General features: G+C 40.2%; 1 protein-coding gene across 3 annotated transcripts in view; it reads left to right on the plus strand.

Moving 5' to 3' along the window:
- The window catches only part of ANTXR1 (ANTXR cell adhesion molecule 1), a 243,333-nt gene that overhangs the window by 69,635 nt on the left and 155,560 nt on the right, over window positions 1-18,138 (plus strand). For all 3 annotated transcript variants that reach the window (XM_068565029.1, XM_068565027.1, XM_068565028.1), the window contains exon 9: window positions 8,745-8,805. In XM_068565029.1, the coding sequence (XP_068421130.1) occupies window positions 8,745-8,805 (61 nt within the window). The remainder of the gene's footprint in view (window positions 1-8,744; window positions 8,806-18,138) is intronic.

Genomic DNA, 18,138 nt, shown 5'->3' on the forward strand with positions numbered 1-18,138 from the left:
TGCAAGTTTTGGCACAAACGTCCTGTTATCAAGGAAGCTTTAAGATTACCGAAACTGAGGAATGAATCTATTCCGTGGTGTATATATATTTATTTTACTTATGGAAACCATGTCCTGTGCTGGTTTCTCCCTTCCACTCATGGGAAGGTGAAAGAAATGGAGCCCCTGATCCAGCCCTGGTGAAGCTTTGACAAAAGGCAAAGCCGATCTTCCTCGCTTCCCTCCCGTCTACTCTTCCAAGACCCCCACGAGGAGCTCCTAAGGGTTTTCCTCAAATCAAAATCTGCATCACATTCCTGTAGTCCTGGAAAGTACCTGACTTTACTGAACCAACTCTCTTTCCAGGGCTAGCAGAGGGGAAGGCCCGTTTCAGCAACAGCCCTTCTCTTAATCAGCCTTACTTGTGGTTGGAAGAAACCACCCTTATTTGTGATCGGAAGAAACCACCCTCTCCTCCTTTGCCCCATCTGAATGCTGTCTCGAGTTCTGTCTCAACTTCAAGGCTATGCTCCTGTCCTCTCTTCTCTGAAGAGCCTGCCCTGGTCTCTCCTATACCTTGAACTCTCCCTGCCTTGAACTCCAGTGGCGCTAATTGTTGGCATCACTTGCTTGGCACGTGCCTTTCCTCCTGGTCAGATGCTGAATTGTGCAGTCACAGAGACCGCCCCCTTTGTCGTATTCCCCGTGGTGTCCAGTGCATTTATATGCCGGGCTGTGCATATGTGTTCATTGTAAAGCAGGGCAGAGGACTGCAGAGTGTTCGTGACCTGCACTGCACCACAAGTGGGCAGTTTTGTGGCTCCGTTTCTTGTAAAAGCCCATTAGTCCTTCCCCCGCCCTCTTTTCCAGGACCGTATCTATAAAAGATGGCATTTTGTGCCCCATTCACATTAGCAGGCCTGGAAGCATAAATAGAATCAATTGTAGTTTCTGTAGTGAGCAGAAAATCTTTTTAAAAAATCATTTGCCTCAGCAGTCTTTAATTAGACTCAGACTTTGCAGACATTCAGGCCAGGCATTTCAACTAAGCTATTTTTTCTATTTGGCTTATGAAAGAGTCCAAATGTAGTTTTAAAAATCCCATTGCTTGAATAGGCTACAACGATTGCAGAGGGGCATGTTCAGTTAATCCTCAGGTCACCCCACACCCCTCCAGCTCCTTCTCCTATATCTAGGAATCTGTTGAGAATCATTGTAAAAGCAATAGCAGAATTTAGAACAAAACCCAATGAAACGCTGCAGGGTTTAGCTCCCAAGGAGGGCCACTGACTTTGCCAGTATTCAGCAGATCAGCAAGCTCTTCTTACTAAATAAACCACGTCTTGGAATTCACAGTTATCTGAGCTTTCCTTCTGAAAACAGGAGAGGAAAGTGGTTTCACGGAATAAAAATGAATTTCCTCGGTTTCAGAACCTTGTTTGTCCTGTGCTTCTTCACACCAGACTCTCGTTGAGTGTGAAACTAACTGAGAGAAGAGTAGCATTTATTTAAGTGAGCTGGGTGCCCCCCTCCAGACAAAAATTCTTGCATGTTTTGAGGATGAGCTTTATTATCTAAAATTCAGTGACCTCTTAAGAATGTCTTTCTTGCATGTTGGAATATTTTTTTGGTATAATGTATGACTGTAACATAAAATCAGATATGAATCCCAGAAAGATGTGTGTGTGATAGTAAATTTTTATTTTAAATTCAGATTCTGTAGAACTGGATATGAATCTAGGGTAATGTCCATAGTTAATAATAGATATGTCTATTGATTTTAAGTGCAGAGTGCATTTTACTTAGGAAAGGTGACTATCTTTTTCATTTTTCAAAATTTGATTAGAGATCAAATAGTTTCAAAATTCATGGGGGCAACATTGGCAGTCCTGAAGGCATGGCCGAGCCAGTTTTGTGTCCCAAGCTCCCTGGCCTTTTCTAAAAGCAATAGCCTCCAGGCTTACCCAATGAGCATTCTGCCATCAGCTATATTAGTGTACCTGGGACCCTGCGCCCCACCGCCCAAACATATACCTTTACATTTTTCCCAAATAAAGGAGTCAAGGCCTTTTACACAGCAGGCCCATCTAGACCTTAGACATGGGAACATGATACACCCACAACATTATTGTTTAAAAACATAAGCCATTTAAAAAGATGGAGGTGTTGAAGTAGGCCTCCTGGGAAGGCAGTCCCCAAAGACTTAATAAGAAAAGGGAGATGTTACAAGATGCTGAACATAGCCTTGTATTCAAAAGACTATAAAAGATTAATTTAAAAGATTTAAAATTTAATTTAATTTAAAAGACCAGAAAAGATTAATGTAATAAAAGATTATATTTACAGGGAAAAAAAATGACTGATACATAATATGCTAAAATGTCAGTTAATGAAGCCATGCAGGAAGTGTGCCATTTATTTATTCAGTAAGTATTTATTTAGAGCCTACTATGTGCTAGATTAGGCCTTGTGGATACAGTGGTGGGTAAAAACAAATCTCCTTGCCTTTGTAGAGGTTATAGTCTGAGGAAGATAGACAATGACCAAACAATCAAAAAGATAAATATATAATTATAAACCACAGTAAGTCCTCTGAAAGATGGCAATCTATACTAAAGTGTGAATTAATACAGAAATATTTCATTGGTAGACTTAGGTCACAAAATCCATACTGGATTTGGAGGGTGACTGGGAGGGTGAGGTTAAGGAAAACTCCTAGGTTTTCATCTTAGAGAACTAGAGAGATGTAATTGGGCAATAGATAGTTAACTACCCGTGAGCCAGCCTATTTCAAGCTCCAGACATCTTTGAAGCAGAATGTACCCTTCACAACAAGTAAGACACTAAGAAACATGCTGTCTAGATATGTGGAAGGAAAAGGCCCGTATACCATGAATGGATAAAGGAAACTGGTCTTGTATTAACACACAAAAAATCTTCCAGCAGGAAATGGCCAAGTGAATAAAGATTGATACTTTATTAGGGAAGGAGGCAGAGCAGTTAGGGGGGAAAAAATTAGGTATGCTTATGGTAAGGGAGGGATTCATAACAACTCTATGCAAATATTCACAATCTTTAAGGATTCTTGAGAAATCTCTGCCTGAACTCTGAACTTTATGAAAAAGGACTTTAGATTTTTAGAATCACAAAATATATATATAAAGTTTTATATACAACCTGGACTGGTTCACAATGGATTTCACTTTTTTTAAAAAATAAATTTATTGATTGATTGATTGATTTTTGGCTGCGTTGGGTCTTCGTTGCTGCGCACGGGCTATCTCTAGTTGTGGCGAGCTGGGGCTACTCTTCGTTGCGGTGCACGGGCTTCTCATTGCGGTGGCTTCTCTTGTTGTGGAGCACGGGCTCTAGGTGCGCTGGCTTCAGTAGTTGTGGCACACGGGCTCAGTAGCTGTGGCTCGTGGGCTCTAGAGCGCAGGCTCAGTAGTTGTGGCGCACGGGCTTAGTTGCTCCGTGGCATGTGGGATCTTTCCGGACCAGGGCTTGAACCGGCGTCCCCTGCACTGGCAGGCGGATTCTTATCCACTGCGCCACCAAGGAAGTCCGATTTCACTTTAAGTCTATTAAACAGCCTTTATTACGTGGCAAAGTTCTTTTACATCTGCTGCCTCTTTTACTCCCCCAACACTCTCATGAGGTGTGCAGGAGTGTCACTACCAGTAACAACCCATGTACTTATAGAGTTCTTTGCAGATTTCAAACATGCTTATCCATATGTCTTCTTTTTGAAATCTGCCCAAAAGGTAGCAGGAAAATATTATTAGCCATCTTTCAGGCATTTTCAGCAAATAGGATTTAGCAAGAGGCCAGTGGTGGGTGACAGGATAGAAGCAGATATGAGCTAACCATCTTTGCCCGAGAGTAATAGCAGTAGTAGCAGTAATAACAGCGGTAACAGTAGCAGCTACCATTGTTTGAGAACCGAATATGTGTCAGACATCCTACTAAGTGCTTTACTACTAAGGTTGTTCTGAGCACATTTCTTGGTGCCTTGTTTTCATGAAGGGCACTTGTTGGCTGATGGCCCAAGGTTGTTAAATACTATTTATTGACCAATCACATCTGTCTAGTTCTGTCTATAAAACAAACACCTTGTCAGTTTTCCTTAATCTCACTCTTTTCCTCACTCTCTAATCCAATACGAATTTTACCACCTAAGTTCTATTGATTTTACAAACTAAATATCTCTGCATTCATGTCTATTACTAATTTTACCACCAGACAGCCCTTTGAGCTGTTTTTCTTGTTCTCATTTTACAGAAAAAGAAACTGAGATTCAGAAGTTTAATAACTTATCCAAATCCTCATGGCCAGTAAGTGGTAGGGCTTGTATTTGGACATAAATCTATTTAAAGCCCAAATCTATTTTTTCTGTCTCTAGAGCCCAGGTTCTTAAGATTAAAACTACCATTATTTGAGGACTTCCAGACCCTGTGCTATGGGCTCTGCCTATATTATCTCATTTAATCTTTCCAGCTGAACAACCTCATGCAGTCGGTGCTGTTCTTATCCCACTATTACAGATGAGGAAACAGAGACTCAGAGAGGTTATGGAACTTGCCCAAGGTCACAGTGCTCATGAGTGAGTTGACTCAAGCAATTCGACTCCAATTTAGTTTAATACTAAACTATTATTATGTTAAACTGTTTCCCAAAATTGGGGTTCAGACTAGTTAAAGGACTTGTCAAGGACCACAGGTCAGGTAAGTACAGGACCAGGGGCAAGACCAGGACCCAACTCCTCACATTGGATCATGCTTGAGGCATGTGGTAGTCTTAGCCAGTCTCTATCAGAGGTCAGTTAGACTGTCACCTCTGACGTCGCCCCAACCCCGTGTGAATTCTTTCCACTCGGTCTAGTGATTTCCCTTCATCCATCTCCCAGTGCTGTGTCTCTACCTCCTCCATGGCTACCACTGCCCAGGTCGGGGAGGGATCCTCTGCCTCCCCACCCCCACGCAGCCTTCAGTCCCTGGGCTGATCTGCTGTCTGCTGAAGTTCGGACAGACTGATTACTGTACAGTCTGGGCTGCTAATAACCAAAGGAACCCCCCAAATCCACCCCATGCCATTGTGACTTCCTACCATTTGAAACCAGACATTTCTAACTCATAGAAGCCACAGTCCCAGACAAGTCCTGCCCATCCCCCTCACTGATAAATTTTACTCCATTGGCTGCAATGCATCCCTTCCAGATGTTTTAAGTTAAGATTGGGAAAGCTGTGTTTTTACTGGATTGAATCACAGCCCTTGGCTGAAATTTTTTGGCCCTTTATACACTCCCTAGATTTATCAGCTAATTGCAGACACTTTGAGAGAATAATACAGCATGTGTTTATTATGACAAAACCTGTAAGTGTGTCTTTGTGGTCAAAGATTCACGGGTGTTTCCTTTACTCACCCCTGGTTAAGTGTTAGGGTTGGTTCAAAAATGTTGTCTCACGGGCTTCCCTGGTGGTGCAGTGGTTAAGAATCCGCCTGCCAGTGAAGGGGACATGGGTTCAAGCCCTGGCCCGGGAGGACCCCACGTGCCGCGGAGCAACTGGGCCCGTGTGCCACAACTACTGAAGCCCGCGCGCCTAGAGCCCGTGCTCCGCAACAAGAGAAGCCACCGCAATGAGAAGCCCGCGCACCGCAACAAACAGTAGCCCCCGCTCACCGCAACTAGAGAAAACCCGTGCGCAGCAACGAAGACCCAACGCAGCCAAAAATAAATCAATCAATAAAATAAATTAAAAAAATAAAAAGAGTGGTGACCTCCCAAAAAAACAACACTGCAAGGGCTGAGTCACTTTAAAAAAAAAAAAAAAATGTTGCTTCAAAGTCAGGAACTTAACATGGGTGAAGATTTCATTTATGTGTTTTGATGGAGTTTGGGGAATGGGGACAGGATAGATGCGATAGCTCAATTTTCATTCTTGGACTGTTGAAATCTTTAGTTGTAGATGATAAAATGATTTCTAAAAGGAGACAGAGGAATGTCATTTAAAACATTAAAAAAGCTTTGTGCTGTTCTAATGTCACTGTTTAATAAAGTTCTCCATATGGGTTATTTCTGGATCCCCCAATGTGGCCTATTGAGAGATTTATGCCTGAAGACGTGTTGAAGGGCGTGCCTGCCTCTCTGAGTTATGGCAACCGGTAGCTAAGGTGGCCCTTCAGCCAGGAAGAGGCCAATGGCAGCAAACTGGGGAGAGAGGGGAGGGGACTGTCATCACAGCTCAGATAAGGCAGTTGTTATCTGGGGTATGAGTCACTGGCAAGGATCTGGATGAGGATCTTGGCAAGCCCCAGTCCTAGAATGCTGTTGCATCTAAAGGACCGGATTGACCACTGGAAAGGCAGGATGGAAAAGCCAGAAGCGAAACATGGATGCCCAGGATACATCCTTGGGGTCCCTGATCCCAAGTCAGAATGTCAGTGAAGGGCTCAGAGGTGATACCAGGTCCTTGGGGACCAGGGAGAACTGAGGCTGCACCTATGTTTGAGGCGGACGGAGACTGGCTAAGCCAGAGGGAGAAGAAATAAGGCAAACGCTGACAAAAAGGAACAAATTGCTTTGACTGTGGAATGAGGTAGAAGCTGAAAACAAATAGAGGAATCAAAATACGAAAATGCCTTTAAACTGTAAAAGAGTCAGAAAGAATGTCAGGGAAAAAATGTCAGCTGGAAATCTGGATTTTAGAATTGTCAAGAAAAAGAAGTACAGTCGGCCTTCTGTATCCATGGGTTCCACATCTGCAGATTCAACCAACTGGGGATCAAAAATATTGGGGGAAAAATCCAGAAAGTTACAAAAAGCAGAGCTTGAATTTGCTGCGTGCTGGCAAATATTTACATTAGCATTTCCATTGTATTATGTATTATAAGCAATCTGGATATCATTTAAAGTATATGGAGGAATGTGTGTAGGTTATATGCAAATACTCCGCCATTTTATATAAGGGACTTGAGCATCCTCTGATTTTGCTATCCACGGGGGTCCTGGACCAATCCTCCTGCAGATAGGTAGAACTGTGCTGCTTCTTATTACTCTCAGGTATAGAGAATTACCTAAAACACATGGTTGCGAGGGAGCCTGAATACATTTGAATGAATACATTTGAATGTTTTGTCATCTGTACATCAGAGAACAATTTTCTCAAGCATGTTGTTCACTTCCTTTCACAATGCTTCTCTATGAGGACGCCCAGATTTCTCTCTGGAATGGGTAAATATTATCTCTTCTGAGAAACTGGTTTGTTTTCATTCTTCAGATTGAGAATCTCATAAATATTGTCTGCCCTTCTCATTTGCTACTAGAAAGCTTAGAACTAAATTCACGAGCCACTCCTAGCAAGGAAATAAGCTCTTAATAATACATAATAAAAAAATGTATTTTTTCTATGCTATTCTCACTCCTTACTTCATCTTCCCCTTATTTTCCCTTTAATCCATTTCCTCCCCTTTTGAATTTACTGTATCTTTTACTTGATTCTATCTTGTGGTGTATGTATCACTTAAGCTGGAACAAAGCAGCATATATAAATAAATACATCCATGCAAGTAAATGGGTGTTTCCCAATGCTAAAAGATGCTGTTTTCTTTTATGGACTTTACATTTTACTTCACTCTTAATTCCTTTAACAAATGCCCCTTTCATAAATAGAGAGATAGTTTCCTTCAGCCCTCTGAACCATCTCAATTTCCAAATTAAGTAAAGCCCAAATAAAGATACTGCCTTTGCTTGGTAAATTAACTCAGTGTCCTATACTTGTTTAAAATGCTTGGTCGAAATTTTAGAATCATTATGCAATAAGAGACGGCATTCATAAATGGTGGAGAAAAGCTTGAACACTACCAGTCAGGTACCCTGCTTTTGCCAGAAGAAGCCTTCAATATTAATTCCCTGTGCGGTCATGGGGTCCTCCAGACTCTCCACTCAACCCTACAAGACTCACTTGGGGGGAAGACTACATTTCCATGTAAGTGAGGTCCTCCTAAAGAGCGAGGCACAGCAAGCAGCCTTCAAAGCCCTCCCTCTCCTGCAACATTTCCACTTCTCTAACTAAAAGGGAACTCTGAGTAATCTGAACATGCATCTCCTCTAGAGGGCTGGCCATCTCCATCCTACTTCTCCAGCTTTATCTATTATCACTCGTTTTTCTACTGTTCAAGCTCCTTTGTTCCAGCTAAAGAGGTCTATGTATTTCTAGTTTCTCATCTTTGCAAATGCCACTCCCTGCTTGGACCTTAACCTTCCCCTAACTTACTCCTCCCCACTTGACTGAGTCCTACCCTCAGCACCCACCTCTTCCAGGAAGCCCTTCCCCATGTAGCAGCCCTCAATGATTTCCCCCATGAACTCTGTAGCTCCTACCATCTGCCCCTTCACCCTGGCACCTACCACATAGGCTGGGCCATTGTTATTTTTCTTTTCAAGTGTAGGTCCCATTTCCTCAACTAGATGTTAAACCTCTCTATAACTAGGACTGGTGTATCATAGACTCAATAAATATCTGCCCAAAGAATAAATGAATGAATAATTCCTATGGATTTTGGGATACCCGGAAGCATCTAGCACAATTCTGGCTCATTAAATGCTTAACATTAATGATACTAGTAAAAATATTATCCTCCACTTACCCACCCACTACAACATAATGTCCTTGAGCCTTCCTATCTTGGTAGCTAAAAGCAAACCCCACTTTTCTGTTTTAACAAAATAAGCTGTGCTTTGACTTTTTGATTTCCTCTCCTCCTAGATTTTGAAGAAGTCCTGCATCGAAATTCTAGCAGCTGAACCATCCACCATATGTGCAGGAGGTAAATTGAAATTAAATGCTAATCGCTGTCACACAAATAATGAGATTTTGAATTCAAGTCACGTGTTTACTTCATCAGTAGAGAAGAAGGGAGGTGGGGCAGGAAAGGGCAGGGGGGAAAAGAGGAGTAGAAACTGCTAAATAAATTTTCTTCTAGGGGAAAAAAGGGAATAAGGAATCAACGTGCCAGTTGTTTGAAAGTTTGGAAAAGCCTATCTAAATTCTCGCCTTTCATGGGAACTAATTTGGGAGTATTACAGAAATACTGGATTCCCACACATCACCATCAATACCCCTCTCTGGATACAAGTGGAATCTAAGCCTACATCCTCATGGCAGCCATCACAGTGATCATAGGTCACCTCTGAACTGTTGATATTTTTAATTATTTAATCAGTGCTGAACCTCTCTCCGTAATTAATATGTTAAGCGTAATTAATTGCTTAATCTACAATTCCTCACAAAATGTTGATAGGCCACTCCAATTATCCCAGTAAAAGGCCATTATAATTTCATCATTAATACAGCAAGCCTCTACTTATACAAAGAGTCAGCCTTCTCTGAGTCACAGTATTTTCTCTAGCTGATCAAAATCATGTTCTTACTGTTGTTTTGTATTATAATGGACTGCCTAAAATTTCAACCATTCTGGCTCTCTTTGTATAATTCCTGACAGGTTTCCCATCACTCTTATTTAAAAAGTACTGTTAGGCACCTACTGAATGCCAGGCACTGTGGTAAGTGCTGGAGATACAAAAAGAATAAACTTTCTCTCCATGAGTTCCTGTGCTCCAGGACCTGGAGTATTTCACCATTGAGAGTTCACTGTTAACATCGCCTTTCTAGTCTCCTAAAATACCAAGTGCCAATTATTAATTTATCATAGAAAATATATCATGCAACCCCATAAGTAGTGAGGAAGAACTTTCAAGCTTTTTCAAACACTGTACAGTTTTATTCTTTATGGCATATTTTATTGGTATAAATGAGGTAATTCCTTGAGGATTCCATTCCAGTTTCTTGGCTATATTTTAGAATAGTTGAAACACTTTTCAAGGAGTTAGATGTAGTGAATAGTATGTGCCAACAACAAAACACTAAGTATATATGTAAACATTTAAAGTTGTTAGCAGTACTTGGAGACTGACTATTCAGAGACGTGTAAATTTCCTGAAGAAAAGCAATCAGCAAAGATTATCGATTGACCTTTAAATACACTGCTACCTGGTAACACAGATGGCAGGAACAAATGTGGTTGCCACAAAGACAGGTCCAGGAGAACATTCTTAAGAAAAGGAATTGAAAAGTCTTACCTTTGCAAATTTACAAAAGCATATGACCACATGAACCCAGTGCCAGGAGGCTTAACTAGGGTTCATTAGCTTCAAGGTAAATCTGTCTCCACAATTTTTATAATTCCTTTACTTTAAAACAATTAGAAAACAGGGGAGTTCCTTAATTGTGCAATTATCTCATTCATGAAAAAAAAAAAAACCCAGACTTGCAGTTTAGCAATCCTACTGGATGTTTTGCAACCTTGTATTAAATCAGAACATCTAAAGACAACGAATACAACTTCTGTTAATTCACTAGCATAATCAGTTCCCCTCCTGTAGGGTTCTTGGGAACAGAGAAGGAATCTTATTTCTCTCCACTTCCCATTGCCTAACAGAGTACGTGGTACTTAATAGGTGGTCAATAAATGTTGACCGAATGTCTTGATTCATACATTCCTTAAACAAACAATGCACCGATTTTTGCTCATTTGACCCTTATTAACTACTTTCACCTAATCTCAAGAAGTTATCAGACCTTTGAACTATTTTAAATGAAGCAGAATTAGAAAGAGCCAAAGACAGAACAAGGCCCCCAAAACCCACCAAATCTCAATCACTCGGATTGATTATCTTCTTAAATAATTCTTGAATAATCTTGAATCAAAGATTAGTAAACCAAAATCTCCTTTACTTACCACTGAGGTGTTCAAGACAATAAAAAGACCACATATATAAACGTAATGAATATGGCACAGAAATACCAGGGTCCCCAAGATCTGATCCTAGCAAATTCATAGTTTTCAGTATATCTCTTATTAAATGGAAAAGAAAAATAATTAAATAAAAGATATTTTTAAAGCTAAGGAAAATACAAGAAAAAAGATTAAAAAGCGTTAATAAATTTAAACAAATGAAAACAATTCCACTGATTAATTATCCCAGGAGCTGTTTCTTTGGTAGAACCAATAAAATAGACAAATCTCTGGTAAATCCAATCCAAGGAATCTTTCTTTAAATATTTTTTAAATCTCTGGCTTATGTGCAATATCCCATATTTTATGGACAAACAATAATTTCCTGTATCGGAGTAAACTATCCAATTCTATTTATTTTATTTCTTTTTTCTAATTGACATGTAGTTGATTTACAATGTTGTGTTAATTTCTGCTGTACAGAAAAATGATTCAGTTATAACTACATATATACATTCTTTTTTATATTCTTTTCCATTATGATTTATCACACAATATTGAATATAGTTCCCTGTGCTATACAGTAGGACCTTGTTCTATATCCATTCTATATATACTAGTCTGCATCTGCTAACCCCAAACTCCCCCTCCATCCCTTCCATTTCCTTTATTTCCTATAAAAACATTAATACAAGACACAGTGATGGGACCTAGCCTAGGTTTTGAAAAAGCAAGCTCCCACCTCTCTTGAATTAGAATCATTAGGATTAAAACATGTTGATTAGAGAGTAAGTTTACTGAGAAGAAAATAAGACTTTCACAAGATATCCTTACACCAAAAGTTCTTCCAAGGATTCCCTTAAAGGTCTGTCACTGATCATTCTCTGGAGTAAGCATGGCTTTCATGAAGCATTGGAGGCCATTTCATTGTCCAGGGCTGTGAACTCCCGTCAAGTAGACCTAAGCATACCCCCTCTGTGATTTTCATTAGGCCACTGCAAGGAGCCGGGGCCAGCGATTTATGTGAAAGTGCTTTAAAAAGCATAAACTGTTACAACAAAGCAAGGTGACATTATTATCAGCAGTATCATTTTAATAAGGATTGAAGGTCAATATGAGAATCATGATGTTGATAATATCACACCTAGACGAGAAAAACATGCCTGTATGTTTACTGAAAGAAAATTGGGGAAAGAAAATTGAAAGAAAGAAAATTGGGGAAACCTTGAAAGAAAGAAAGAAAATTGGGGAAACTTTGGTAGAGTTCAGAGTATCTGCAAAATGATTCATTAAACTCAATACGTACCGGAGGAGAAAGTGAACAAGGAAATATTGTTCATACTTGTAACGTATAATGTTGAGACTAAGCCCTAGACAGATCTGTGAAGAAGGTAGAACTTGCTTTCATCAAAAACCTTTCCTCTCTGCTTCCTCCCCTCACTCTCTGAATTACTTCCCTTCCCTGGCCCCCAGAGCAGCCCCTGCTGTGGAGCCCCACCCTGGCCTGTCCACTCAAGACACGCTATACTGACGATTGCATTCTCCCAAGACAGGGATCTCAGCTGGCTCTCACCAACAACTCAGCAACAGCCATGGTTCTGACAGCAAACTGAGCTCTGAGAGAGGCAGTGAGATAATGCACTGGGTGGACGGTAAAACTGAGATCCAACACAGATCTTTCTGTGTTGGGCTGCAAATGATAGGGTGAAATTTAATGGGACAAATATAAAATGCTGAACTTGCAAATCGTCAGTTTCACGTCCAAGCAGGTTTAGAGAAACCTGACTTAGTAACAGTTCATGCAAAGAAAAAGAAAAAGCAAGGAGAAGCATAGCTACCTTGAGAGCCAACAAGAATGCCTCTGACAAAAAAAAGAAGCTGATGCAATCTTAGAGTGCATCAATAGCCATCCAGTGTCCAAGGCAAGAGAGCTAATACCATGCTCCACTATTCCAAGTTCAGACCATGGTTCCAAGTCCCATATTTTAAAAATGGCATTGACAAAGGCATGTTCCTAGTAGAAGTGGTGATGGAACTAGAAACCATATTAATAATTCATTCAGGATGTGAGGGCAGCCCAGCTGCAACATCTGTCACCCCATTGATAGCCAGGGTTGATTCAGATGATCTGGCTGGCTAGGCAGGTGTCCCCTTCCTCCCTCCCATGTATATCCCTCCTGAAGCTGCATGCTCAGTGGAAGAGGATGACCTTCCCCAGTAGGGTCCATTCTTCAGTCAAGGATGTTCAAGTAGCTGTGCTCCCCTGCTACAACCTCCGAACGAGCTCTCAAGGTCCATTTACAGGAGAACACAGGATAGTCAAGCTTCCAAGACTCCAGTCACTGATTCTTTCCTCCCTTGCTTCCTTCCTTCCTTCCTTCTTTCCTTCCTTCTTTCCTTCCTTCCTTCCTTCCTTCCTTCCTTCCTTCCTTCCTCCCTTCCTTCCTCCCGTCCTTCCTTCCTTCCTTCCTTCCTGCCTTCCTTCCTTCCTTCCTTCCTTCTTCCCTCCCTTCCTTCTTTCTTTCCATCACTTCTTAGTGTCTACTATGTACCAAGCAATATGAAAAGATTTGAGTATCAAAATGCATGCTTGGTCCCAACCCCCCATGAAGCTCACAGTCTGCCCTAGGAGATAGTCATATGTTCAGACAAATTACGAAACCACGCATGAAGCACTATAGCAGAGATCTGCTCAAAGAGATGCTAATGAGGTGCTTGTGGGATGAGGAAGGACTAGAGTGACCACAGAGATTTAGACAAAGAATTGAGACACTCATAAGGATATTTGGAGAATACCCATGCAGAAAGGAATTATTAGGCTTACCATAAATAGCTTCAGGAGACCACCATGGAGAGATTGGGGAGGAATTCAAGGAGGCAGGTTTTCGCTTAACACACGCAACTTTTACAACTAAGGCTTTCCAACAATGGAGTGGATGCTCTCAACTTTCCACCCCCAGAATTATGTGAGCAACTGCAGAATGGCCATCTGTAACCACATGCTATACAGAGAAACCCTTTTTGGGTCTCCTTTATAACTTTAAGTTTCTAAAGACTTAATTCAACTTCAGCTAAGATATTAATGGCTGATTATTTGTTTAATGGCTAAAGAAAAAAGTATACTTGGAACTATTTTGCATTTTAACAGGAAATCTTAATGCGAAGAGGAGGTAAGCATCTGCCCTATCAAAAAGAATTTCAATCAATGTCATGAGTAAAACTATTTGGAGAGAGAGCCATCCCAAAACTCCTACGCTGCCAGAGGTTATAAGCTGGCAGCCAACAAGCCCTGTCTGGTCTGCACATATGTTCTTCTTGATTCACACTGCAATTAAAAAAAAAAAAAAAAACACTTAAATTTATTGCTAACATTTAAAAGTCTGATTTCACCTAAAAATTCAGATTTTCGCCTTGTATTGAAAAATCAGATCTAGCAACATTGGGCCTGTATTTATCGCAAGATAATGATTGTTAGAGACTGAATAACTTCCCTTTAAAAGAAGCATGTACTCTTTCCAGTTCACCATACTCTCCACCACTCCGCATTATCCCAATACCCAGGTCAAGCATGTGATTGCCATTTAGCATGGTGCTTATGTCACTGTATTTACAGTTCCTGTTCTAAAACATGTAGGAAGTCACCTGCTGTGTGGAGAGCCTTTATAGCACCTTTGACATTACCTGCATTTAAATAATTCTGCTTCCCTTCTAATATAGACTCTTTTTTAAAGTTCCTAATTAAATGTTTTTGCAGATTAGCTTCTGTGTAATTAGGAGAACTGATCCATTGTTAGATTGGCCCTGCCTCGTTCAGCTCCTCTTTAGGAAATGCATCGTTTTGTCTAAGCACAGTTTTCCTCTGGTCCCACAATGTTGGCCTCAGACTTGAATAGCTCACAGTGTTTTATGTAAGCAAATACTCCAGGAAGGAACTAATTGGAATTAAGTGTGCAACCTGCCAACTGCTCTACATTTAAAGTTCTTTTCCTCCAGAAATGGAAGGAGATTATCATTAGCGCCTTACATTGTCATTTCAGAAGCAATTGTATTATTCCTACTCTGTTGTTTCCCATTGTTCATAATAAAACTGTGTAAGTGAGCACAAAGGAAGGTACTTTTAGGTGGCATGTTTACCATTTGGAAATTAGATGCTTAAACCAGACACATTTAAGCAACATCAAAAAGTGGTTTCATTTCTTTCACTTTTCACTGTTTTTCAAAGAGCTCGTGTTGGCCCATAAGCACCTCTTCTGAATCAATTGTTTAATCCTCTCCTTGGTCTTCATTTTCATTTAAAGATATTTCTATTTGAAGGAGGGACTTTCATACATTGTTGGTGGAAATGCAAAATGGTACAATAACTTTGGAAAACAGTTCCTGACAGTCTCTCAAAACATTAAATATACACTAACCACATGACCTAGCTGTTCTACTCCTAGGTGTTTACCCAAGGGAAAAAGAAAAAAATCTATGTCCTGACACAGACTTGTACATAAATGTTTATAACTGCTCTATTTTTAAGAGCCAAAAACTGTGAACAACTCAAATGTTCATCAACACATGAATGGATAAAACTGTGGTTTTCATACAATGAATAATAGTCAGCAATAAAAAGAAATAGACTATGTATAAACCTCAAAATAATTATGGATGAATCTTAAAATAATTATGCTCAGTAAAAAAAGCCAGACCAAAAAAAAAAAAGTACTTACTATATGATTCCATTTGCATAAAATTCTAGAGAATGCAAACTAATCTACAACAACAGAGAGCAGATCAGTGGTCGCATGGTGTGGGGCAGGGCAGGAGGAAGAGATTACAAAGGGGCACATGGAAACTTCTGAGGGTGGTGGATGTGTTCACCATCTTGATTGTGGTATCGCCCCATGATTGTATACCTATGTCAAAACTTATCAAATTATACACTTTACATAAAACTTACTGTATGTCAGTTATACCTCACTAAAATTCTTATAAGTAATAGCTATAAAATAAAAACCTTAGAGTAATTTAGGCATCAGAAAGCACTTCATACACATCCAGCTCTATATTATATTTTAGATGTTACATGTTACAATAGCATTTAATAGGAGAGCAAATTGAAGCTAACTCTCAAGATGGAAATATCATTAACAATAATTTTGCACAAAAGTCTTAGGTGACCAGAGCAAATGGTGAATATACAGATGTCTCATTTTCAGATACAGTGGTTGATAGGTGATCTTTACTGAGGTCATTGCAAAACTATGTGTTCACATTTCCAAAAAAAAAAAAAAAGCAAAAAAAAGGAACAGAATAAGTTTATCAAACTATTCATTGACCTTAATTTTTTCTTTTTTAAAATTGAGCTGTAATTCACATATCCTAAAATTCACCCTTTCAAAGAGTACAATTCAGTAATGTCTAGTATACTCACAAAGTTGTACAACCATAGCCACTGTGTAATTCCAGAATATGTCCATTATCCTGAAAAGAAACCCTGTACCCATTAAGCAGTCACTCCCCATTCCCTCCTCTCCCCAGCCCTGGCCAGTCGATTTTCTATCTCTCTGGATTTGCTAATCTGCACTATTCACATGGAAATGAAATGGAATAAAATCATACAATAGATGGACTTTCATGTCTGGTTTCTTTCGTCTGGCATAATGTTTTCAAGATTCATCCATGTCATAGCATGTGTCAGAACTTGTTACTTTTTATGCGTAAATAATATTCCATTGTATGAATACCATATTCATCATTTGGTGGCTACTTGGGTTGTTTCCACTTTTTTGGCTATTGTGAATGATGCTATTGTGAAATATATGTACAAGGTTTTGTGTAGACATAACGTTTTCGATTCTCTTGAGTATAGGATGAGTTTTCTGGGTCACGTGGTAATTCTGTGTTTAACTTTCTGAGGAACTGCCAAACTACTTTACAAAACAGCTGCACCAATTTACATTCCCACCAGCGATGTACGAGGCTTCTCATTTCTTCATCAACACTTGTTATTATCCACCTCTTTTATTACAGTCATTCTAGTGAGTGTGGAGTGGTTTTGATTTGCATTTTCCTAATAACCAATGAGGCTGAGCACCTTTTCATTCAATGACCTGATTAAGCCTCAGAAAACAAACAGGATTAGATCTGACCGGCACCTGAATAAATGACCACCTCTCCTCCCCTTTCTCCCTTTCTATACCAAGATGTCATTTGTTTGTTTGTTAAACGAGCTTATACTGAGGCTGACTCAGCCCTGGGTGAGGCACAGCCAAAGATTCTAAAGAAATAGATATGATGGCCTCTCCCATCAGGAAGCTTAAATTATAATTGAGAATAAAGTGACCAAAGAATCATAATAAACATATACCTTAAAGATGACTTAAAGAATACGTTTCTTAAAAGATTAGGTAAAAGATCATTTCCAAGTAGAAATTCCTCCCTAATGCCCTCCAGTTCCTAGGCACTCCTTGTAGGAGCTGTAAACCAACATGCACGCTGCCTAAAAACACATGTGCATATGGTGAGAGACAGGTTCAGGGCTTTGTGAACAAACTGAATTAAATCAATATGTCCTGGTTCTCGCTTGCTGACAGATTCACTTGACAGGGTTTTGTTACATACCTTCCACGTGTGAAGGGCTGACATTCCAGTCGGGCTGCTGGGGCAGATACTCAGGCTCTTCTGGAGGCCACATGTGCATCCTCACCTAGAAACTGGTGGGAGCTCTCCTCTGCTCTGGTGTGCCTCCCAGGGCATCCTTTCCTCCACCTGCTCCCCGCGCCTCGGGGGTTAGATTGCTCGGTCTCCACCATGGCTGCTCCTGGGTTTCTGCTGTCTTCCTCCCTAACACCCTGAGGGCTGGCCAGGCAGCCATGAGGGCATCCTTTTTCACTGAGGACTCAGCAGCAGAACTGGTTATGCTAGGGCACGGTGTTAGAGAAGAGAGCTGGCACATGGCCTGCGTTTCCAGAACCTTCTCTCCTTCCACTGATCTTTGAGGAAACAAGAGAAGTAGGCAGAGCAGTGAGGCAGAAAACATTTGCAATCAGCAAAAGCATCCAATGGCAGACTTCTGGATGTCTAGCGTTCAGACTAAAAACAGAAATGGGTATCTATAGGCTAAATTGAGTAAACAAGATACAATAAGATTCTTCCACAATGCTTGACACGTAATAGAATGCTTGTTGAACCAATTGTGTCATCAGTCACATGCCAGGCAGACATCTAAAGAAAACTATTTAGTCCATCCTTCTAAACTTAGCAATCGTACATATGCATCAACATGCATATCTAAATCCTTAATACTCATAGGACTATGGTCCTGAAAAACCATAGTTAAGTTTTGAACCTTAATATAGTTCAAAACTATGGCAGTGAATG

This window comes from Eschrichtius robustus, chromosome 15 (genome assembly GCF_028021215.1).
Source record: "Eschrichtius robustus isolate mEscRob2 chromosome 15, mEscRob2.pri, whole genome shotgun sequence".
Lineage (NCBI taxonomy): Eukaryota > Metazoa > Chordata > Mammalia > Artiodactyla > Eschrichtiidae > Eschrichtius > Eschrichtius robustus.